General features: G+C 40.9%; 1 protein-coding gene across 4 annotated transcripts in view; it reads right to left on the bottom strand.

The window, feature by feature from the left end:
* SLC49A4 (solute carrier family 49 member 4) overlaps window positions 1-25942 on the bottom strand; it is a 136913-nt gene that overhangs the window by 9074 nt on the left and 101897 nt on the right. Inside the window, exons 8-9 of one of the 4 annotated variants that reach the window (XM_084807240.1) lie at window positions 18034-18216; window positions 9133-9930 (exon numbers count right to left, since the gene is read on the bottom strand). The exons of 1 other annotated variant lie outside the window; for it this stretch is intronic. In XM_084807240.1, the coding sequence (XP_084663366.1) occupies window positions 9815-9930; window positions 18034-18216 (299 nt within the window). In that variant the 3' untranslated portion in view covers window positions 9133-9814. Of the gene's footprint in view, window positions 1-9132; window positions 9931-16915; window positions 16991-18033; window positions 18217-25942 lie in introns of those variants that run through there. 2 more of the 4 variants (XR_014784045.1, XM_084807246.1) reach the window with 2 other exon arrangements.

The raw sequence follows: 25942 nt of genomic DNA, 5'->3' as shown, positions 1-25942 counted from the left end.
AGGCTAAAGCTGAGAATGTGCTGAGGTTAGTGAAGGACGCTAAAAGCAACAAAAACGCTTTCTTCAGAAACAACTACAGTAAAAGACAAAAGAAATGGTGGTTCAGCTATTCAATTAGGATGGCAAAAGGATAAAAGATGACAAAGAAAAGGCAAAAGTGCTCAATTCCTACTTTGGCTCAGTCTTCTCCCAAAAGAGGGTCTATGACACACACACGCATACACTGGCAAAGGCGAAGTACAGGCTGAAGGTAGGGATGTACGAAAGTCACTTACCTTTTCGCAGCTTGGCTTCACGGTGGGAGGGAGGCGCTTCGCTTCTCCCCCCGAAGTTCAGGCGAGGGGGGGGAGGCGTCCCGCCTCGCCCGGCCGAAATTCAGGCCGGGGGGGAGGCGCCCTGCCTCGCCCGGCCAAAATTCAGGCCGGGGAGAAGCGCCCCATCTCCCCGGCCGCGAAACAAAAAGTTAAAAAAAAAAAGACCCCATGATAGGCTATGTGACGATTTACGTAGCCTATCATGGCTAGATTTCCAAAGTCATCCGTGGTAGGCTATGTAAATCGTCACGTAGCCTATCACGGGTGACTTTGGGGGAAAAAAAAAAGCGCGTATGCAAATGGCGGCGCCCATGGGGCGCTGCCATTTGCGTTCCTTATTTTGGCACGTCTAGTCTACGTAAAGATTTACGTAGACTACGGCAAAAATAAGGGCAACGCCGTAGTCTACGTAAATCTTTACGTAGACTAGACATGCCAAAATAAGGAACGCAAATGGCGGCGCCCCATGGGCACCGCCATTTGCGTACGTGCTTTTTTTTTTCCCCCAAAGTCATCCGTGATAGGCTACGTGACGATTTACATAGCCTATCATGGCTGACTTTGGAAATCTAGCCGTGATAGGCTACGTAAATTGTCACGTAGCCTATCACGGGTGTTTTGTGTTTTTTTTACTTTAGTTTTTTTTTTTTTGCAATGGCGGAGGTGGCAGCTGGTCGGGAGACCAGCCACCGCCCCCACCCGCGCCGAACCGCCGCCGGACCGCCGCTGGGACCCGCCGCCGAGAGGGACATTCGCCGAAGGTAAGTCCCATCCCGGGGGGGGGGGGCAGCGGAGAATTTCCCAACCAACTTCAGGGGGCCGAATGCGTCGGCGCTCGGCCTCCCGAAGATTCGGGGAGAAATTCTCTGCCATCCCTAGCTGAAGGGGCAGGATTGCAGCTTGAGATTGATAGGAATATGGTCAAGGAACACCTAATTCCTTTTAATGAGTTCAAATCTCCAGGGCCAGATGAACTGCATCCTAGAGTAATAAAGGAATTGGCAGAAGAACTCTCAGAACCACTGTCTACTATCTCTGAGAAATCATGGAGGATGGGTGAAGTGCCAGATGATTGGAGGTGGGCTAATGTTGTCCCTATCTTCAAAAAGGGCAAAAAGGAGGAATCTGGGAACTACAGACCAGTCAGTCTGACATCAATCCCTGGGGAAATTCTGGAGCAGATTATAAAGCAATCCATCTGGAAGCACCTTGAAAACAATGCCGTGATTACTCGAAGCCAACATGGATTTGTAAAGAACAAATCTTGCCAGACTAATCTGATCTCATTTTTGATCAGGTAACCTCCTTGTGGACTGTGGGAATGCTGTGGACATAGTGTACCTCGACTTCAGCAAAGCTTTCGACAAAGTGCCCCATGATATCCTGATGAGCAAACTAGCTCAAAGTGAAACAACGATCCGGTGGATCCACAGTTGGCTATGGAATCGGACTCAAAGAGTGCTTATCAATGGGACCTTCTCAAACTGGGGAGAGGTAACAAGTGGGATACCGCAGGGCTCAGTCCTGGGCCCAGTGCTCTTCAACATTTTTATTAATGACTTGGAGGAGGAGGTGCAGGAAATGCTTATAAGAATTGCAGATGACACAGAATTGGGTGGGATAGCTAATACCCTGGAAGACAGAAACAAAATTCAAAGTAATCTTGATAGGCTGGAGCGCTGGGCTGAAAACAACAGAATGAAATTTAACAGGGATAAATGCCAAGTTCTGCACCTAGGAAAAAGAAACCAAATGCACAGTTACAAGATGAGGGATATTTGGCTCAACAATGCTACAAGTGAGAACGATCTTGGAATTGTTGTCGATCACAAGCTGAAGATGAGCCAACAATGTGATATGGTTGCAAAAAAGGCAAATGCTATTTTGGGCTGCATTAATAGAAGCATAGCTTCCAAATCCCGGGAAGTACTTGTTCCCCTCTATTCAGCACTAGTTAGGCCTCATCTGGAGTACTGTGTCCAGTTCTGGGCACCACACTTTAAGAAGGATGCAGACAAACTGGAGAGGGTTCAGAGGAGGGCAACAAAGATGATCTGCGTACTGGAAACTAAGCCCTATGAAGAGAGACTGAAAGAACTGGGCATGTTTAGCCTTGAGAAGAGAAGACTGAGGGAAGATATGATAGCGCTCTTCAAGTACTTGAAAGGTTGTCACAGAGAGGAAGGTCAAGATCTCAAACATCCCAGAGTAAAGGACAGGGAATAATGGACTCAAGTTACAGGAAGTCAGATTCTGGCTGAACATCAGGAAAACTTCCTCACTATTAGAGCAATACAACAATGGAACCAATTACATAGGGAGGTAGTGGGCTCTCCCACACTGAAGGCATTCAAGATGAAGCTGGACAGCCATCTATCAGGGATGCTTTGACTTGGATTCCTGCACTGAGCAGGGGGTTGGACTTGATGGTCTTATAGGCCCCTTCCAACCCTACTATTCTCTGATTCACTGATTCTATCTTGCTCTAACTTAAGATGCAGGATACAAGTCACTGGCCATGAGTATAGCTGGGAAAGTGGAATTCAGTAGTAATGTTTAGGCCAAAGTATTACTTTCCCTAAAGATTGAAATGATCCATGATAAATATGGTTCTGAGAACATACACCCAATCCTTTAATATTCTGGCACCCCAATCCTAAACATATTTACTTGGAATTAAGTTGCTTTTGTTTGAATGGTACCAATTTCCCATTCTGGATCTGATACCAATTCTCATTCTGCATCTGATATCAAAACATCAGAGATTTTATATATACACCACATTAATCAGAACTGTAATCACCTTTGAGAAGATATTCACTATATTTAGACACTGAGAGAATCTCTATATTATTACTCCACCAGAGTCCATATTTCTGTCTCATTCAAGACAATGGCAAATCTCCTACCATTTCAACGGAACCAAGAAAATGTAACCAACACAGACAATGAAATCTCATTTATTAGAGAGCTTATTGCCCAGGGTGCCTGGATAAAGGCTAGATAAGATACAGTCCACTGGGACTTTCATCTGTACAAGTCAAATTGAAATGAATGGGAACAGCACAAGATCAAGTACTTTCGTCCTGCTCCTATTTACTTCAGTGGAATTTGCACATGAGAGCTTCCCTTTGGTGTCCACTTGACACTCTATATTCAGCCATTCCTATGCGCTTACCAAACAGTGTACCCCTAGCCAACCATGCCACTTCCACTTTAATGTTAGGAAATAACTACAGTGATTAGAAAAGAGCATAAGCAATGTCATCACATACAAAAAGCTTTCCCCAAACCATTTTTGCTGCCCCAACAACTTGAGAAGATTAAAATATTATCCAATATAATTACAAGGCAGGTTAATGATCAAATCAAAATTGCAGCTATCAGAGCTTTTATAGGCTGTCATTGAGCCACTGGATGATGTGTAATCTTTATTTTAATTAATTCCACATCATACCTATATCTACTTCCCTTTTTAGTAAAACACAAACACACATATATGCAGGTGGCTAGTTTTTGATTATGTGTTCAATCTCTATAAAATCTAAATGTTTTCCACACATTCAACAACACACACAAGGATATAACAACTCCTCAGGATCTTCCAGTATATATTCTGTGATACGAGGCTAGCCGGCCAAGTTGTCCAAAAAGGAACATGTTTGCACTACATAAAAGATGAACAGACAGTCTGCTTTATCCTGGACAGTGATAATGAAGTTATGTCAATGATATCTCAAATGACTGGGTAACTCACATGTATCATCAGATGAGGACACAAAGACCAAAGATGACAGGCCCAAGCAGAATCCTGAGAAATGGATCAGCACGCTATTCACATTTTGCAGTTCTCGCCAAGTTTATGTCTTTTCCACAATACAAATATAAGAGAAGTCAAAATGAGTTACTAACACTTTTGCTATCAAAACCTCTTCTGACTAACAAGACATCTACTTGCATTGCACTTGGCAAATCTCATTTTCTTGTTCTTTTTTTTTTAAGTGCTCAAGAGAAGAGAAGCAAAATCTTCAACTCATCTTCTAACCACTGGGTCAGACTACATGTCAACATGGGGTGCTTTGTAACTTTTTCTCAACTTTAAAAAATACAAAATACAGGAGTGGCGGAAGACCAACCGCGTGGGGAAGGGATGCTTAATCCTTTCCTGTCTATTTTTCCTTTCAGAATTGTCCCCTATGGTGGAAAGCAGCTTGAAGGGACGATAAGAGCAGGGAAAGATCAGCCAGCATGGAAAACCTGGCTTTGGTTCCTTTCTAACTGCAGCCTCTGGTGGCGGTTTTTCGTTATTTAAAAAAATTCAGGGGAAATTACATGGAACTCAGTGTAATGTAGAGTTTAGTCCTTAGTACCTTTTATGGAGTGTGAGGAGGTGGTGGAATCCTCATGACAAGCACTGGGCACATTCCAATGAAAATGAAGCACTTTTTTGCCCCACTGACTTCGATAGGAGAGATTAAGGCTGCAGTCCTGACCACAGTAATTAGGGAGTACACCCCATTGAACACAGTGGGACTTACTTCTGAGTAAACATATGTAGGATTGAACTGTTAAGCATGTGCTTAACAAGTGCACTGAAATCAGTGGGGCTTTAAAAAACGCTCTAAACATCCAGATTGCCCATTGATGGGAGACCAAGGGAAACTTCATAATAATCCATTAATCTGAAAAAGACAACAGCCTGGAACTCTCTCCAGTTTAGTTTTGTTTTGTTAACTATGCCCTAAAGCAGGGGTGGGCAACTCTGCAGATCTGGGAGCCCATGGATCCCCATGGGGGAGCAGTCCTGTTGCCATGTTGCTGAAATTCGGTTGAGTTGTAACAAAAACATTTGCAGTTTTCAGCTGAATTTTGGCAGCAAACTGCAATGGAGATGGAAAAGGGACAAATTTAGTTTGTTTTCATGCTAAAAAAGCTCAATTCATTTTCAAGCTACAGAAACTAAATTTGAAAACAAGTTAAATTGGTCCCTTTTCAGCCTCCATCTGGATTTTTTTTGAAGACACTCCACTGAATATTGGTGGTGTGGGGGGAGCTGCACTAGAGGCTGGGGAGCTGCATGTGGCCCACAAGCCATGTGTTGCCCACCCCTGCCATAAAGATTATATTTGACAAGTCAATGTCTCCTTTGTTAATTAGTGCTAACTTTAATTCAACATCTATCACTGGGTGGGGAGCCTTTGGTCCTCCAGATGTTGTTGGACTCTTAATTCCCATCACCTGGGACCACTGGTCATGTTGGCTGGAGCTGATGAGAATTGTAGTCCAATATCGGGAGGGGCACATGCACTCTATAAGCACCCATATATTCACTAATTATACATGGACAAATATGGTCCTAGAATGGCCCAGCATGGCACCACCTTATGCATATTTAGTGTTATGTATCTCTCAGCACAATCCTATACATGTTTACTTAGATGTAAATCTATTGAGTTCAATGAGGTTTACTTCCAGGTAAGTGAGTATAGGATTGCAACCATAATAGATGAAGTAGCTATCACCCAAGACTATAACATTTGAGTAGGTAGCATTCACAAAAAATTAGAGCAATTTTCTTCCTTTGACATAATTTTCCATAATTTTTATATTCATGCTATAAATTTGGGGCAGGAGCTAATAAGGAACTGGTTCTGTGAATTCAGGCATCCAGTGCTAGCCCTTCTCATTTTGGAGATCTTTAAAGCCAAGAGAGATGAAGCTTTGTTGAGAGAGTGCTTCCCTTTTCAGAACCATTCATAACTGTACTTTAAGTTATCCAATTTTCAACTGGTCAGTGTCCATAACTAATGACTCACTGCAGCTGAAATTAGATTGGATAGATGGCCATTGTTATCCAATAAAAATTACAGGGGAGCCAGTGAAAAATTAGGAACCTGTGCATAAATCTGCCACAAACTGTCAGCTGCTGACTGATAACCCGAAATGTTTATATTTAATTTCTCAGGGCTCTGGAGCTATTTATTAGCAGGTTAAAACTGCACAGAGATCCCCTAATGCAGTTAGGGAGTTCCTTTCCCTGTAACCTCAGCAGTGAGAAATAACTTGAAAATGACGAAGTATGCTAATAGGAAGCCAACCAAAAAAAGCTTAATCCAAGAAAATGTTTAACCTCATTCTAAGGACCAATTTTAGCTGATGCAGAACCCAGTAGTGTGATAACTAGATGGGATATATGTGCGACAAAATATTTTCTGCTTTCAGTGAAGATCTATATAGGGATGGGCAATGTTTGGGATCGCTAAAATTCTCTGAACATCGTTTCGTGCCTGATTCCCGTTTGCTATTTCTGTTTGCTTTGCACGAGCAGGAAACTTGTGCAAATCTAGTAGCAATCAAACGGGAGATTTGTGCAAATTTCCTCCATAGACTAAAGTGGGGCTGATTCAGTGTACTGAGGAAATTTGCACAAATTGAACTGGGAATCGGGAATGAGACGAATGCGAGCACGTGTTCGACAATTTGCAAATACTTTTGGTGGACAAGTGCTTGGGGCTTCAAACAGGGCATGCTCACATGTTTTGCAAGCAAAAACAAAATTCTCATACATCCCTAGGTCTCTCGCATTAACCCCATTGGACAGCCTTATATTAGCCAAAAGAGGTTCAGCCTTGACCCATTTGGGAACGGGATGTACTAACTTGGCATTGTTATCACACAAAACCTTGATGATACTCTACAGTTTCATAATAGCTTTTCATAGTGAAACAGAAATTGGGCACTGAAAGGATGTTAAGTGTGTAAAGCTTATTTTTGTGGGCAACCTGACCTTATCCCTTGTTACAGCTGTTGCAGTTTAAGCAGAGGGTTACACAGCAAGAGCTGTGAGGCATCCTGCTAAGTAGACAAGTGCTTGCCTGGAAGTGAGAGGAACTCAGAATTACCTGATATCACAAACTAAAATGGCTACCACTTTTTGTGGTAAGGGAAGCATTTTGATCTTTCATACGCTATCAAGGTCCAGTTCATCAAAGCACCATATCCTATCATCCACGATGCCACAGTGACTATGGTATACAAGATGGCACCAGTAACAACAAAACGCTGACTCTATAAAATGACACTGATAAGTACAGCTCTTAAATGCCAATCTGCAGAAATATTTCAGTTATCTACAGAATAAAATGAATGACAGAAGAAACAGAAAAATATCACTTAATTTCTGAGCTACAATGGCCAAATGAATCAAGAGTGGCAGAATGGAACGCCTTGAAGGAGTGAAAAGCATCCAATTCAGAGTTCTCACTGAAGCAGAATATTATGCCAGCATCCTCAAATGCCCCTGGGCAATATGGCTACGTAACTGTCCCCACCTCCCACCCTCATTCACTGTATTAATTCTATGGCTCAACTGTATTGTGTAAACTATTTCATTTCCTGAAGAGATTGCTTTTTTAATGGACAATGGCACTAATATATTGTTGGAAACTTCTCACTATGTAATGCAACAGAAATATGGTACAGAGAGAGAAATACACTAATAAAAGTGTTTGTATGTGCAAACAGATGTTGCGCACGCACACACACACACACTGCCACCAAAGAAAACTAAGGCAGGATTAAAGTGTAATCAATATTAAGCAGACCTGTAAGAAAGCTAGCCAAAGAAGCTTGAAATATTAGCATGCAAAAAGAATCATGCTGGCCTCAACTTAGTAAACATGGGCTCTCTCAAATCAACTACATTGATTAAGACAGCCTGTATTGGCAAGGTATTACCTCCTTCAGATTTGTTGCAAGGCATGAGCAAGTGAAACTTTGTAACAACAACTGGACAAGGTAGAATAGCTTTGGAAAATGAAGCCAAATGAAGAATGTCCTTCATAATACAGGGTACGGGTGGTATAGTTAGCATTGCACTTTCCAGGTTATGCTAAAGTTCAGAGCTTGGAGACTCTGAACTTTCCATTTGATTCGTCATTTAATTTTGCCACTCAGAGCACCTGAAAATATCACTGTTAAATAGCTATTTAAAAACAAAATCACCATGCATGATAGGCACTCTTTAAATTATAAACTAAGCTGAAGAGAGGTACAACATGTAACACCGGTGTGGGAAATGTTGGGGAGTCCGAGAGCCACTTTCTTCCCCCCCACAGGCTGCACGCTTGCTGCTGGTGGCGGTGACAACAGCAAAAAAAATGGTGGCAAACTGCTACGGAGCCTTAAAAAGGCTCTGTAGCGGTTTGTCACTGAAATTCAGTGGCAAGCTATAGATCCCTCCACCATGCCACCACTGAATTTCAGCAGTGTGCAGGTGGCACAAAAGGGGATGGGACTGCATGCGGCTGTGGACCATGTATTGCCCACTCCTGCTGTAATAGAAAATCAATAATGTCTCTTGAATCGGATTTGTAAAACTTTGAAAGGAGGGCTTGCATTGTTTGGGTGGGAGAACTGAACCAAGAAATTCCCAGAAAGGGGTATAAAACAGGAGCTCAGTACCGATCCACAATGCCATCAGTATTTCCTAGGAGTTACCAGACCTTGACAACAGATGTAATTTCCTATACAAAGGCTGCAATCCTATACCCACTGACCTGGAAGTAAGCCTCATTGAACTCAATGGGGCTTACATCCAAGTAGACATGTATAGGATTCCACTGTAAGGCAATTAAATATTAATATTTTAGAAATGACTGAATTTATAGCACCAATTGCCATGAGACCCTTCAGTGTGTCAAGCTGCAAAGGGGGAGGGGGCAGAATAAGAGCACTTTAACCACAGTTAACCCATAGGTAAAACCCCAAATACCAGAATTGGCTTCATTAGAAAATACATGTAGTGTACAAAGGGCATGCTAAGACATTTATATGGAATTTTAATATTTAACCATAGTTATTTTAAAATCCTGTGTCTTCAAAGGGTAATTTAGGCCTATCTATTCTTCCCGTTTTGGATAGAAGGTAAATGACTCACAGCGAGGGACCAACAACTTGTTCAGCCCTGGCAACTATGTTGAAAATCACTGCCATCACAGTAGTGCTAGTCTTTTCATACTAGTGCAAGGGATGAAATATTAAAAAGCAAGAAAAATCTGGGAGTACGAGAATTTTCATCAGATTCTTCAGGCTGCAAAAAACAGATTCTTTTTTTTTAATCGATTGAAGTCTCTCCTTTAAGCCCTAAATGAGATGATATTGCTATTATGCTTATAAGCAGTTTGACTTGGCACAAAGTTTGTACAACCAGTTAAATAGCTTATTAAATAAAATATCACAGTTCATAAACTAGAGTTCCTCCCTGACACATGTTATTTTGCAATAATCTAATTCCCATTGAAGTACAAGACTGACTCATCATAATAATCAAAATAATAAAATACCAAGTTAGGACGTGTAGTTTAAAAATTCAGTTAAAATGTCCAGGTTAAATTCTGTAGTTTCTACTGCAACCTTTTAGGTATACAATTTCCAAGAAAATAGGCCAAGCACAATGCCAACTTTCACCCTTCTCCTGATCTCGTGTCTGTTTTGTGCTATCAAACTGAGACGATGACATCGAGATAAAGTCTATCGTAGGATTCCCTGAAGCACAGGATGAGCAGAAGACTTAGCAAACAGGACCCTGGGAGGCACCAATTAAACCAAGAGAACTCTGTGTGAGGGAAAACAAAGAAAGAATAAAAATTAGCATTAGATATTTATGTAATATGTCCTAAAAAGGTAAAGGTGTTCCCAACCAGTCGTGTCCGACTCTAGGGTGCGGTGCTCATCCCCGTTTCTAAGCCGAAGAGCCAGCGCTGTCCGAAGACGCTTCCGTGGTCATGTGGCCCGCATGACTGAACACCGAGGTGCACGGAACGCTGTTACCTTTCCCGCTGAGGCGGCACCTATTTATCTACTTGCAATTTCTTGCTTTCGAACTGCTAGGTTGGCAGAATACTACATGTCCTACTTCACCACAATAAAGCTACAGTTCTTAGAGAGCTTCACAATTTAGGCTACTGCAATCACTTTGGAGAAAGACAAAGCAAACATTTAGGCTCCAGGCTTTCTTCAGGCAAAAAACCCCACTCCACTATTTTTTCAATAAAAGTTGGCCTCATCAAATATAGGGGTTCACAAGAAATGAAGTTGGGGTGCTCAAATAAGCCAACACCCCCACTTGACTTCTGAGAGCAGAATTAGGGGAGGCAGCACTGCCAGAGGCAGCATAGCCTTAGCTAATTTATGTCTTTAATTCTTATTTTTGAGAAATAACACAGCAGACATTATTTACACCCCAAAAAGTGTTATAAGTACCAAAGATTTTAAGAAAATGCAGTGAGAAGATACAGTGAGAGAAAATGTATTTGATGATAATCTTGATGTGGAACATTTAAAAAATGGTGTTAATTAAATTTTACTTATATTTATTTCCATGGTGCAGCAAAGGGTTCCGGCCATTCAGAGAGAAAGAAACCCATGGTGCTGGGGAGGCCTACGTAGCTTCTTTTCTGCAGAAACTCTAGGGAAAATGCAGCATCTCTATCTCTTGCCATAATTCAAGTGCTCAAAAGAAAATCAGGCTTACAATATTCTGTTTCAGGGAAAAGTTGGGCACAGCAAAAATCATAGTTGCAAGCTGGATTCCAATCCAAAATTATCAGAAATCATTCTGGAATGAGCTGTGGGTGCTTTTTACGATCCAGAGGATGCGCAGTCCATTTTAAACAGTTGATTATTTTGACTTCTATCTGCTTTTTTTGCCTTCTTACTCTTGAATACAGACATTATCCTTTTAATCATCAACAACAGTTTGATTTTCCTTCTCTGAACAGGCAAAGGTAATTTCCATCAACGGTAAAAGAGTAAAAGAGTCAATCCATTAAAAAAAAACACCCTATACAACATCTCCTAAGAAGCCAGCTTGTAGCCATAAGAAGTGAAATGCTGTTCAATGGTTAATTCCTTGAATCAGAAAGGAAAGACAGCACAGATGCCTCCTTTATATTTATATTTGTTTTGTATTTCTGCAGAAATTTCTCCATTTGTTATTTCTAAACATACTCTCAGATCAACAACCATCCAGCAACCCCCATTTAACTTAATTCCATAATTCACAGGGCCAAAGATAAAGAGCAATTTGTTTGTTTTAATTTCCGCAGTAAACAACAAACCATTGCTTCTTCAGAAAGCTATATTTCTTTATATACTATTAGATATTTCCCAGTAATATTATTTCTGCTATTAGCTTCCATCAAAATCTTTACCTTGTGTTAACCTGATGGCATATAATCTACACCAACTAAGAAAATTGCTGAGGTTTTCATTATCCCCTCATCCTCTTATGCTGCTCTCTCTGAGCCTGGCATAATAACAGAGCATGGAAACAATCCAAGCATAAGTGGTCTGTCATATTAAAAAGAACAAAGAAAAAGAAAAAAAGACAACAACCATCCTTTACAGGGCTTCCAAATATCAAAGCTATTTTGCTGCCCGAAGTGTTGCCAGCTAACAGTGCTTTTGCCAACACGAGTGCGTTTAAAACAAAAGAATAGAGAAAGAAATGAGACCTAATGGTATGGAATGTGCCAATAGTTGTCAGGACAGAGAATTAAGTGTTGGTTTTTAAAAAGTCAGTTCTGTTAGCATTTCCAGGATATGTGAATATTGGGAGACACTAACAGCAAAATGTGTCTGTATTCCACTCTTCCTCCAAGCAGTCAAGGCATTGCATGTGGAGGTTATTCCCTTTTCTCCTTACAGCAAGCTTAGGGGGTCCATTCAGCTGAAAAGTGCTGTTCTGCCCACAGCTACCCAGAGAACTTCATGGAGATTTGAACTAGGGATACTGGAGAATTTTATTCCATCTGCATTTTTAAGCAAACTTGCCGAATTGTTACTTCCTGGGCTAATACATGGATTGGAACACAGTTATCCTTCAGATTGCACACTTCCCTAAATATTTCAATGCACTTCTAAGCTAAAAATGCATACAAAGATGTGCATTTTCAGGGGAAATGCATACCATTTAAATGCGAATTGTCATGTGTTTAACATTTTACCACAGAAAATAGGATAGAATGGACATACGATCAACACATGTGAAACTGACACGGATTGGGAAAATGCTGATCTGTTCATCCCTAATTTTTACACAGCCTACATCTATCCTACACTATACCGGCTCCCTTTAATGTAGTATTATGTAGTCTTAAAGCAAGACAAGAGTTGAGATCCTTACGAGAGAACAGTAAACACTAAACAAAAACCAAAGGGAGAAAAAAACTGATCCTTGAACACAACTGATCACTTTTTCCTTGAACAAGTGGCTAAAAGGCCATTGCATTTTTACATGAGCACATACATAGAATGCTGTACCTGAACATGTAAAAAAAACCTGAATGTGTGAAAATCTTTTACAATAATTTGTACGAAAGTAATGCATGTGCATAACAAATATGTTTGCAACGTACATATTATATAGGTCCACATTCTGTGCTGCATGTGTAACTGACTGCAGACATACTTGCTGCAGAGTAATATCTAAAACAGCTGCAGCATCGTCAACTGAGAGCACATTGAACAAAATGTACTGGGAACATCTCAGACACAACTGCAACGAAATGAACAGGAGTAGAGCAAGAGGAAGTGCTTGTGAGGAACTGTGCCCATTATCCTGGAAGACAATGGGGCTGTTCACATGATTCGACAACCCACCATGAGTTATTTAACCCACGGTAAGGCTGCAGCACGTGTGGCTACCATTTTGAATTTGCAAATTGTGAGCCGCCCAGAGAGCTTCGGCTACTGGGCGGTATAGACATGAAATAAAATAAATAAACCCCTGCTTGGAAGTTGCCAGGTTGTGTGAACCGAGTGAGCATGGGTTATGCAATGGTTAACCAACCCTGACATAACCAATGGTTTGTTTTGTTTAACCCATAATGAGCTGCAGTATGTCATCTGAACCCGGTCGATACTTTTAGAGGTTACATTTTCCTTCACAGAAACAGAAAAGGCTATGCATTGTTGTTGGGATGTCTGCTTTCAGATGTATTAGTCTGTTTTGTTTTCAAACTTCCTACCTTGACGGAACGTTTTTCCTATCAATTTCTCTCCAGTAGATACCTTGTGTGGTGCTGAGGAAACTGAAGCATGGCGCAAGATGCATACTAAGTTCACACAAAGCACTAGTTAGGTCTGTTGGGTCTCACCATTAACTCATGTGTACTGAAAGCACGGCTTAGAACACACCCAGCAGACTCCTATGACTGCACGTTGCAGGGGAGGGCTGTAGTAACGGGCAAGTTTCCTTTCAGGGGAGACTGTTATTTCTGTTCTTCTCATTAAAGTACCCCTACTAAGCTTCCAGCAAAACTCTGGCTTCCTTAGAACACAGTTTGAAAGGCCCTGTATTAGTCCATTGCCTTTACGCAAAAGGGGAAGCAATAGTTTGTAGGAATAATAAACAATGATGCATTTTAAAATTACCATGAAGGAGACAATAGCAAAATAAATGTATTCATCACTGAATCCTCATGTTGAATGAAAAACGTATTTACAGCAAACAGCTGTTCAGTTTGATCCTATGTATGTTTCTTAGAAGTCCAATTGAGTTCAATGACAGCTTATTCCGAAATAAATGCAGATAAGATTACTGCCTTTGACTTGCTTTCAAAGTAATTTTCACAAGCATGAAAAAAACAATTCTCAGGACTGGGAGAAAACCTTCATCAATAGCCTATATGCTGCCATCTCAAAGACACACACACACACCCCACACACACAATGTTTCAATTTGTTTTGCATGGATTTTGTCATCTCATTTGTAAACATTAGGTTTCAAGTCCAGTTTGGATTCAAAAACTTCTATAACATACTGAACCATCATTGCCAGGGTAGAGACTGTCTAATGAAACTTTATGTCAGTTTTGCCTTTTGTGATGACAAAAGTAATTTTCAAAGCTAGCTTTATAACTTTGGGGCTACAAATGAAAAGAGTTACTTTCCTGTTCTTACTGTTCAAACAAAACAAGTAGTTCAACTGTAGGAGGAATTCACCATTATTGCTATTACTAGAACAAGAGCTACAACTTCAGTCCTCAATACTTACATGTAGACCTAACATTTTTATTACGCAAACTTGCTAATGAGAAGTTTGGATGTTTGGGATCCAATATCCTATAAGGGGTTATTGAAAAAAATGCTGAAAATACTTCCGTAGTTTGGCCTTTCCATATCAAGCTGTTAAGAATTTAATCATAAAATGAAAACAAAAGTTGTGAACAGCTTGTTAGTTTCAGGTAGGCCTTAAAAGTTTTGACTTCTTTGAGAATAAGAGGGCAATTCCCTTAAGTAGTATCTGTATCATGTTGAAAGGAAGCCATTTCCAGTGTAGGTTTTTAGAAATTGGAAGATATGAACTATGAATGGGAATTTAGAATAGGGGATTTCATTTTTGGTACACAGCGCTGTTTGGCTGAGTTGCTATCAACCTCTGCAGACACACAGAATCCCTGGTCTTATTTGAGGCAATACAGCAATGAGGAACTTTGGACACCAGTTCTGTACACCATTTGCAGTGTACAGAAACGAGAATGGGAAAAATAGGTTTTATCAGATATGGCTCCAGAAGTATGTAGCATATAGAAGCCTGGCTGATGCTAAGATAAATCTGTGATCATTACATATACTGATCGGTATCTGTCTTTTCTGAGATCTGCTTCTTACATTTAAAACACACCACTCACTCTAATTATACCAGAATCTCCATCATGGACAATAAGCATCAACTGGAATTCAGGTACATTTGAAACTAGTGGAAGTTTTATTTTTCTCTTACATTTTCTTTTAAAATTTAAACAGATTGTACTGAAAATTAGTGATGTCTGAAAATGTGAAATAATTTGTTGAGATTTACTTAAAATATTCTGTTCCCTTCAAAAAGAAAAAAATGGGCATCATCAAAGTAAAAAAATGCCAGGTGGCATAAACACCATATCTTTGTATATAAAATCGTTCCCTCTCATAGCAAACTTGGGTGGTCGAGTTCCTATCAGTTTAGAAAAGAAACATGGCCACCCCAAAGAAGCAGCCATTTGTACCTGGGCAAGGTGCTTGTAGAGATGTGGCCTGCCACGCTTTTGCTCAACCCTTGTCCTTCATGGCTACTAACTGCAGGAAGAGGGGACTGGTTGGCTGGGTCCAGGAAGTGATTAATGGTTCAGAGAGTAATAACTCTGAGCTGCTTTGAAAGAAATGGTTGTGAAGCCCCTCCCTGGACCCCAAGAATTGTAACTATGATTGGCTGGTCACTAAAACTTCTTTTTTTGCAAAGGTCTCAAGAGGGTGGTGGCTGCACAACTCCAAGTGCTCTTAGATGAGAAATGGACCAATTTCCATCTGGTTTCAGGCCTTGTAGAGATACTGAAACTGCCTTCTCAGCATTCACACTCTGAGGAATTCCCTCCAAGAGAGGCCCATTTGGATGCCAGCATTGTTATCCTTCTGATGCCAAAGGCATTTTCATTGTCCCATGCTTTCAAATGTATTTTTCTCTTTTAACTACTTATCATTATGTTACGTTATTTTTTGTCTGTATTTGTGTATTCCAGAGTTCTAAACCACCCTGGAAGCTCTGCTGAAGGGCAATACATAAATCTTTCAAATAAATAAATAAGTATACAATACAGTAAAGTAAAATTTAAAAAATAAAACTTCCAAAACTGCTCTGTGACCTTTCAGGACCTAAAGAATTTTGAGGACATTGAGGTAAAAAAATTTTTAGAATAACTCATCATTTTCTGGAGAGGGAACTTCCAGGTTTACACTGATTGCCAAATGCAGGAACTCCTGTTTTAGTTGCTATGTTTTGTTTGGGAGAAGGACACACTGCACAATTACAGCTCTGCTAAAATCCTGGATTTTTCCACTGTTTTCTATGTGCAGCTTTCAGTTCTGCCTTAGGAAGGGGAAAAGGGTTAAAAGGAACTGGAAGTTGGGAAAATAGTGAGTCAGACAGATGAACGATGGAATGTATCTGTTGAAGGTGAAAAAAGGAAACAGAGGGAGAAATTTGTCTGCTTGAGCCCATAACAGCTTATAGTATCCTAGAAAAAAAGCATTGGGATCAATGGGATGTGCCTCATAAGGTTAAAAAAGGTCTTCCCTAAACTATATCTGCCTCCCCCCCACCCCTGCTATATATCAATAAAGAGCTCAATTTACAGCTGGCAGTCAGTCCTAAAACTAAGAATTAACCCTATAGAACACAACACAGGCAAACCATGTCCTATTTGTGGGCTTCTTACAGGCAGCTGTGTGAACAAAACATTGTACTAGCTGGGCTTTGGTCTGATTCAGCAGGGCTCTTCTTATGTTCTTAAATTTTCAGGAGGGTGGCGAAGAGAGGGAAAAAAGAGGTGCTCTGCAACATTTTGTTATAGGGCCCACTTGCTCATTCTAATACTGACGTTGGGCAGCCCTGTGCGTATCGGTTTGGAACCAAATTGGGATCACCAAGGAATAAAGTAGTAGTTTCTGCATACTTGGGGGGCTCTCCAATAATAATAATTTACAAACTAATTAGTATATTCATTTGTAATCTTTTTTTTTAAAGACTTTAAACACACACACACAAACACACACACACACACAAACTTCCCATCAATTACCTATTTACAGGGAATTCCAAGACTTAAGGGAATGTTGACTTTGTCAGTTGAGAAGAACTTTAAAAAAGGAAAATAGAGCAGGGTGGGAATTAGTCTCCTTGAACCAGTAACAGCTTATAGTATATTGGAGGGGAAGGGGGGGGTGAATAGGCGGATGCACTTAATTAGGTTAAAAACCCTCTCTGTGCTATATGAGAGCATATACAGTATATTGCAGAGGGGAGGAAAAGTGAAAGAACAAATCTTTTTCTTTCCCCATTCTTCAAAAAGCTCCTCGCTCCCTGACTATAGAGCAAACCAAAGCCTGTTAGAACTATAGTGCACAGCAGGGGAAGGTTCCCAGGGGATTCAAAGGAGGGGGCGGGAGGGTATGCTTTTTCCCTTTCCCATCTCCTGAAACCTCTCCCATTCCCGCAGAAAACCTGAACAGCACCACCCAGTTCCTATTTGAGGCTGGGTGGAGCCTTGAGCTGGAGTACCCTTAATACACCACAAAATTTTGTTGTGGGTCCTACTTGTGTTAAAACATACTGCAGCTCACAATCACTAAAGCAACACAAAACCCACACTTCACTCCACTCATAGTGTAAGATGATTCTAAACATGCCTGAAACAGGGAAGAAGGAAATATCTACTGTTTTGCCAATCTGATCATGAGTACAGCGGGAAGATGGTTTAAAAAGGTTTGCACACACATGCTTTTTCTTACCCTCACAGGCAAAAGGATTAGACCTTGAAGCATGAGATTGGATTAATTTTATCATTGTTTTAGCCTGTCTAGCTACAAATATTATTAATGGTCATAACATTATGCTGGTCTTTGTAAAAACTCTACCACAGTGTTTATCTCAAAGCCACCCTGCTGCACTGACTTCAAAGGAAAGCTTCCATATGAGAGTTTCATTCTTTGATTGGCACATGTATAAAGACAAACACTTAGGAGGCCTATTCTTCCACAAACTCTGGGAGAATGTATACACATCATTAGCATTAATGGAAGTTCTGCATGCAGTTCTTCTTTCTGTGAAGTCAGAAAAACTCCTGATGAAATGCACCATCCTAGCAAATTTACACTCAGCAAGTATCTGAACAGTCCTTACCTTCATGATAGAAAGTAAGAAAAAATAAAAGGACTCCCATGAACATGTTGCTTAGGAAGGTGACCACGCCACAGGTAATCCCTTCTGGAACAGGATAGACAGTTTCCACAAAAAGTTCAAAGAATATAGGTACACTGCTGTTCAAGAAGACTCCAAGCAAAATGCAGGATGTGTACAATGTGGCTGCAATCAAAACAAAAGCACAAAGATTTTATGCCATAACTCTGTCAATACACTTTAATAACAACAATACAGCCGCTAGTACCTTTCTGCCAATTCAGACTAAAATCTTAAGTAATGTACAGAGTATGCGCCCAGGGATCTCTTCATGGGAAACATTTCTTATTTGGGTCATCCCAAAATTAAATCTAGGCCCTAAAGTCTGGGACCTCGACTACCGTCACAGCTACCTAAAAGCAATTCCTGTGAATATGGTAGCTGAAATATAAGCTGCCAGTGGAAATCTCTGCCATTATGTGCAAAATGGAGATGGCCCAGGTCACATATTACATTGTTCACATGAATTAGGAGTTTAATTGCATGGAGAAGCTTCAGACTGTCTGAACTGGTGTTCAGCAGCTGATCATGATGACTAAGAACTTTTTAATTTATCTTTACATCATAAAGTACATATATCATCCCATGGCTTGTATGCTTACTTGCAGGAATGGAGAACTTATTACAATTTTAACCTGGCAAGTAGATCATATCAAACATACATGCATATGCATGTACATGTAATTTTCTGAATGTGTGCACACACGCATGTGTATTGTGCATGTGTATTGTGCGTATATTCTCACAAGTGCTCTGACAATTATTGAAAGCACACTGCACCTACACCCACAAGTATGCAGATGACACTTCATTAAGTGACAAGTGAGTAGAGTAGATGAGAAATCCCCATTCCTTTCATTTATGCAGGTGGGGTATCTCGTCTTCTGCATTGCTAGCATCCACAGCACCAGCTTCTTTCACTTTGTGTGGAGTACTTTGCTTGGGAAAATCTGTTGAAGCAGGCTCAGTGGTCTGGTGGGCTCCACAGTGATAACAGTGGCAACAAGTACATTGTCTCTGCTCAGATATTATAAAAATGCACTCCTGAGTAAATGTGGGTCTAATGAGCATCGCTGGCTTTAGGTTCCAGATGGAAAACAGAACAAGGCGCAAAGCTCCTTATCCAGAATAGCAGAAAGCTGCTTGTAATAGACTATTTACGTAACACAATCTAATAAAAATGGTTCCCAAGTATTTTCAAATACAGTTCATTGTCACCCCTCAAAACCTCTGGAGAACTGCCTTGTGTATTCACATGACTGAACATTCCAGTAACTTTTAATCGGAGGAGTTTCATTTAATATTTATCTACAGGCCCTGCTTGTGACTGCATTATGTATTATGTATAGCAAGAAGAATACCATCTGTGGAACTACTGTGTTATGATCTTCCTCCATTACAACTTCAGCAGCAACTGCAGCAATCCAATTCCATTGAGATAGGCCTAACCTCATCCAGGAGAGTGCGGTCACTGAACTTGAGCCGGACATCCTCGAGAGTGAAGTCAAGTGGGCCTTAGGAAGCATTAGTAACAACAAAGCTAGCGGAGATGACAGTATTCCAGCTGAGCTATTTAAAATCCTAAAAGATGATGCTGTTAAAGTGCTGCATTCAATATGCCAACAAATTTGGAACACTCAACAATGGCCGCAAGACTGGAAAAGGTCAGTTTACATTCCAATTCCAAAGAAGGGCAACGCCAAAGAGTGTTCAAACTACCGCACAATTGCGCTCATTTCACATGCCAGCAAGGTGATGCTCAAAATCCTACAAGCTAGGCTTCAGCAGTATGCGAACCAAGAACTACCGGAAGTACAAGCGGGGTTTCGAAGAGGCAGAGGAACCAGAGATCAAATCGCCAACTTTCGCTGGATCATGGAGAAAGCAAGAGAATTCCAGAAAAACGTCTATTGCTGCTTCATTGACTACGCTAAAGCCTTTGATTGTGTGGATCACAACAAACCCTGGCAAATTCTTAAAGTGATGGGAATACCAGACTACCTTACCTGTCTCCTGAGAAACCTGTACAAGGATCAAAAAGCAACAGTAAGAACCAGACATGGAACAACCGATTGGTTCAAAATTGGGAAAGGAGTACAACAAGGCTGCATATTGTCACCCTGCTTATTTAACTTATATGCAGAGTACATCATGAGAAATGCCGGGTTGGATGAATCAGAGATCGGAATTAAGATTGACAGGAGAATTATCAACAACCTCCGATATGCAGACGATACCACCCTAATGGCAGAAAGCGAAGAGGATCTCAAGAGCCTCTTGTGGAGGGTGAAAGAGGAGAGTGCAAAAGCTGGTTTGAAACTCAACATTAAAAAAACTAAGATCATGTCATCTGGCCCTATCACTTCCTGGCATATAGAAGGGGAAGAAATGGAAGCAGTGACAGATTTTACTTTCTTGGGCTCCAAGATCACCGCAGACGGTGACTGTAGCCATGAAATTAAAAGACGCTTGCTCCTTGGGAGGAAAGCTATGGCCAACCTAGACAGCATAGTAAGAAGCAGAGACATCACCTTGCCGACAAAGGTCCGTCTAATCAAAGCTATGGTTTTCCCAGTAGTAATGTATGGCTGTGAGAGCTGGACTATAAGGAAGGCTGAGCGCCGAAGAATTGATGCTTTCGAACTGTGGTGCTGGAGAAGACTCTTACGAGTCCCCTGGACTGCAAGCAGGTCAAATCAGTCCATCCTAAAGGAAATCAACCCTGACTGCTCATTGGAAGGACAGATACTGAAGCTGAAGCTGAAATATTTTGGCCACCTAATGTGAAGAGAAAATTCTCTGGAAAAGACCCTGATGCTGGGAAAGACTGAAGGCAAAAGGAGAAGGGGACGGCAGAGGATGAGATGGCTAGATAGTATCACCAATGCAATGAATATGAACTTGAGCACACTCTGGGAGAAAGCACAGCACAGGAAGGCCTGGCGTGCTATGGTCCATGGGGTCACGAAGAGTTGGACACGACTGAACGACTGAAGAACAACATCCAACACAAAGGAAACAGCCATTCAAAGAGATGGAGGAGGGATAATTTTCCCACTGAGCCCTTAAGATTTTTTTAAGCCACAGCTCTAGGCTTTATGTAATGTTAAGAAGCAATGGTTATTCCTCCTCCACATATCGAAAGAGATTGCCTGAATCACTGAACTGCCACTTCACTGGAAAACAAAGAACCAGGAGCTGATTTTGTTAAACGGATATAATTTCCCTCTGAAAGCAACTAACTACCTGCTTTAAACCGGGTCAAGAAAAAAAATAGACTGCATTGTATTTTTAGTGAACTAGGTCAGAAAGTTTAAATTTTTGCTCCTGGAGGTGCAGCATTTTTTTTTTTAATGTGTGGGCCTACAAACAAACATCTATGTTTATCTAACTCCAAATAAACAAAAGCTATTGTTCTACAAACAGCCAATTACTGTGCTAAATTAGGAATGAACTGTTAATTTTCTTTTCTTGCTTTCAGCTCTGAAGGTCAGCATTAGTTCTGGCTTCCACATTACAGGAAAACCAAACTCTTAATGATTTAGCAGGATCACAGGGCCTGGTATCCAAAACCACTGATGCTGTAAGATACTACATTGCTTCTGACTTAACTGATATCTAAGCTGGTATCGCCAACAAACCAAAAAAGCAATTCATGGTTTCAGAAAACTATTTAGGAAGTGCTTGGTCAAGTAGACAGTAAAAACGAGACACACATGGTAGCTAACTTTCCGTAATTACTTCCATCTGGAAGGTGACCACTGGTTTGGCATAGAATATAGTGCCTCGCCTAGGAGAGGACTCAGCCAGTAACAGGCACAATCCACTACATAGTTGAGTGCGTTTAATCCCATGAAAATCCGAGGGTTTAGGCAAACTTAACTCTGTGGTGGATGATGGCCACAAAAAGTGTAAAGCAGAGACAAGACCACTTAAGAAGGCAAGTGAGCCAATTAGCTGTACTGGAGACAAAAGCAACCCACTGCAATTGAAAGCCAGAAAGAATTCACCTGCTGCCTCAAGGTCCAGATTGATTCTGGGTTCCATCACAGCTAGAAATAAACTTTCTTGTGTGGCTGGAGTCCAGATGTTAGTTGCAGAGGTGGGGAGAGCAATGGAAGCTGAGATCTTCTGGCTTCTGAACAAATATTCTGGTCTCAGAGAAAACTGAATACTGTAAACTTGTTCTAATGGACTCTCAAGAGATCCAGAGAACAGAACAGTGAAATAAAACCAAGAACTCTTTTTGAGAAAGGCTTGAGTGCAGATTCATAAATATACTTCTATGACGGTGATAATAAATCAACATACAGATTCGCCACCTCATTTTCATTTTGGAAACCTTTAGTCTGAAACTCTCCCAGACTGACAGGAAAAAAATACATGAAAAATAATTTTTCTCCAATATGGCAACTTTGAAATTTCCACACTGTGGAAATTTCAGACAAAACATAGAAAAGTAAGGTAGTGAAGACAGCACTGGACAGGGCAGCAGATGTAACATTTCTCATCCTTTAATGTGGTTAAGATAAGAGTGCTGAATGACTGAACACTGGATCCCCCACACCCCACCTGGTATCAAATCCTAGTTAGCAACAAACTTCAGGTAGCTACAACCAAGGTGCAGACTGGGGCTGATAGAAGTCTTAACCATGGTTAACGCTGGCAGAGGGGTTTGGGGACCTTAAAAATGTTAAGGAGAAAGGAGCACAAATCTATGGCCCAATTTACCATAGGTAAGGGATCAGAAGTGTTATGGCTGCACAGGCCCACATGCTTCCTTTACCATCTTGGGAATATACATATGAATTGGCCTGAAGATTAATGACATATTTACCCCATGGTGTATCTAAAGGCTTCCTATGAGATTTAAGTATGCTAAAAAATATTCTCTTCTATATCTGTCTTTGGAAGTGGAGGGCTGAAAAAGATCCCCATTTGCTAATATATGAGGAGTCATGAAAAACTGATAGCAAAGGCTTAAGAGATAAGGCACAAATAGCTATTCATCAGATTGTTGGTGTGATAGGATTCTTTTCTGAGCTGGAGAGGCATACTTCTTTGTGGAGAAGGATGAGCCTAGAGACAAAACCCAGAAAACATTGCTAGGAAGATTATATAAATGGCATGGGCTTGGAAAAGGACAGATTAGGTTTGCCTTTATATAGGCTGTAGTTTTGTTTGTGTTTTTTGTAACATGCCTGGATTTTTGAATTAGGGAACTCATAAGCTTTCCCCCCGCCCATTCCCAATATGTTCTCTGATTATAGTGTCAGGATAAAAAGCAGAAGTGTTCCAAGTTCAATCCAATACAGTTCAGGGAGAGTTGGGAGGAAATTTAGTGTCATGAAGCCCACGAGCTCTTCTTGTTGAAACAGACTGAGCCAATTCCTTGCCACAACTCATTGCGTTTAACAAAAAGTCCTTATTGAGTTTGTAACTTAGTGATTCTGTTGCACAAGCCCGCCCCACTTTTTTTGCTGCTGCCAGCAACACAATTTTGCGATGGAAGTGTCCTCTAATCCCACTTTTAAAAAAAACAATCATGGTTTCAATTTTCTATTTTGTAGCTTGGCATATAACTGGATTTCAGAGCCAGAAGCAAAAGTAAAAAAACAAAACAAAATGTGTGTGTGTGGGGGAGACACCTCTTTTCACTCCAGAAGATGTAGAACTGAATAAGAAGTAAAGAAAGGACAAGGCATTTCTAAGAAAAAAAAAAGGTAGATGTGAAACTGGAGTGATGTCTATCATTTTCTAAACATACGTCTCTACTACATCTCTAGTACACCTTGTACCTTGTCTCCAATTGAGGATTGACCTCAACTGCTGACAGAGTACAACTTCTGAGTTTCACAGGACTCAGGCTGAGTAGACGGGGTTCCATTTTCAGAAGAGGATTTCTGTGAAACTCAGAAGCCTGAATATTCATTCAATAACAGCAGTTTGGATAGTAAGTTTTATTATCCTTCTAATTTGCATTTCATTTTCTGATTTGACAACACAGCAGTAATTCTACTGTGATGAATTAGAACTTTATTAAGTCACTAATAGGATACCAGTTAGTTGGATCAGATCTAGTACAAATTTAACACTGGCTCCCAGCCAATCATTATTTGCAATTCCACAGGCAGGTTCAAGAAGGCTTGAATTGCAAATCATGGTTGGCTGGGAGCCAGTGTTAAATTTGCTCCAGACCAGATCCAACTAATGCCAGAGATTGGAATTCCCTCTAACCTTTCCTCTCTCCAGCTTGAATTTCCTAATTCCTTCTCTTGTTTGCCTTAATTACAGTATAGTATTACATCTGCACCCTGATTAGCATGGGTGCATAAGAAATGTTAAGCAAAGGAAAGAGAGGCCAGGGAGAGGAGAAGAGGCATGGAGCATATGTTTCCAAGACTTGCTTCCATGGTTTGGAGATAGCCAATGTAACATCTGCACCAGACCATGAAGAGTGCTGCTGCCTCCAAAGCCAAACACTCCTTTCCCCAGAGCCATGTTCACTACAGAGAACTCTTTAAGACATGGGTGGGGAAGTGTAGCCCTCCAGTTATTGTTGGGCTGTAATCCCCATCAGTCCCATCCAGCATAGCCAATGATGAGGGATGATGGGAGTTGCAGGTCAACAACAACTGGAGGGCCACAAGTTGCCCACCCATACACTATAGTATCTAAAGACTGCCTAACTCAAGACCCCCAAACTTAACAAGCACCTTTTCTTGTGTTCCTTCCCATCCTTGCACTGGGAGGCAGTCTTCACTAATATGCATGGCTATTGACCATGCTGGCTGGGAACAATGCAAGCTACAGTCCAACACAGCTGGAGGGCACCACGTTGGGGAAGAGTGCTACAAGGAGTAGAAGCAATTTCAAATTATCATTTTCCTATTTTGAGAAGAGCACTTTGTGGCAGTTTCTGGACTACTGTTATGGTAAGCAAAAGTACATCTTGGCTATCCCTAGGAATTTCTTGCTGCGTTTGGACATCACAATAGAACATGGTTTATCAGGAATGAACTCAGCAAGCCTCAGCCTTGTGTGCTCCCCCATCCTCTGTCTTCCTCCAGCAGCACTATTTATTTTATCCAAATCCAACAAATTGTGGTTACTTAACTAAGGTTTGTTTCAAACAAGCCAAATTCAAACAATACATTATGAAGTTTGCTTGTTTGAAAGAAACCACAGTTAATACTTACGACAGTTTAGGGTTCAGCTGTAATGCCAAACTGTGATTAACAAAAAAATGGAAGTAAAAGCTTCAAATTTCGCCTTGTGGCCACACCAGAAGAGGACAGGGGAGGTGGAGCACAAGACTTCCTTAGGCTTATTTGCAACACAATAAAAGACATGGGGCAATATCCTATGCTAGTTCTGTTGCACAAGTTGAATGGACTACTAGAGTGATAGGAACTAGTGGTTCCTAAAACAACAACAACAACAACAACAACAGGAAATGAGTGGAAACATTCATTTCCAGAATGGGACAGGTCAGTGGAGTTCCCTTCTGTAAGCTCCACTGACCTGCCCTATTCTGGAAACAAGCATTGCCACTTATTTCTGGATCTTTCAAGAACTGCTAATTCCTGTTGCACTGTTGGTCCATTCTGCTACCATTTGAACTGTGTAGGATACTGCCCATAATTTATTGTCATGTCTGAACAGAGCTAACGCAATAGATGTTGAGGACATCTCTGCAACTCAGTTGAACAATGTTACCAGAAGAACATACTGGTCTCTGCCCAAGGTCATCATCATATACATACATTTCCACACTTATTTCCAATACCATTTTTCCACATATTCATCTCAATTTAGTTTGCATTCCCCATGAGAAGCACTTGCACAAGAC

The sequence above is a fragment of the Heloderma suspectum genome, chromosome 1, assembly GCF_057233095.1.
Source record: "Heloderma suspectum isolate Gila_16-S chromosome 1, 16-S_ref, whole genome shotgun sequence".
NCBI classification, from domain to species: Eukaryota; Metazoa; Chordata; class Lepidosauria; order Squamata; family Helodermatidae; genus Heloderma; species Heloderma suspectum.
The sequence above is the reverse complement of the archived record's forward strand: the minus strand, read 5'-3'. Positions and strand labels throughout refer to the sequence as shown.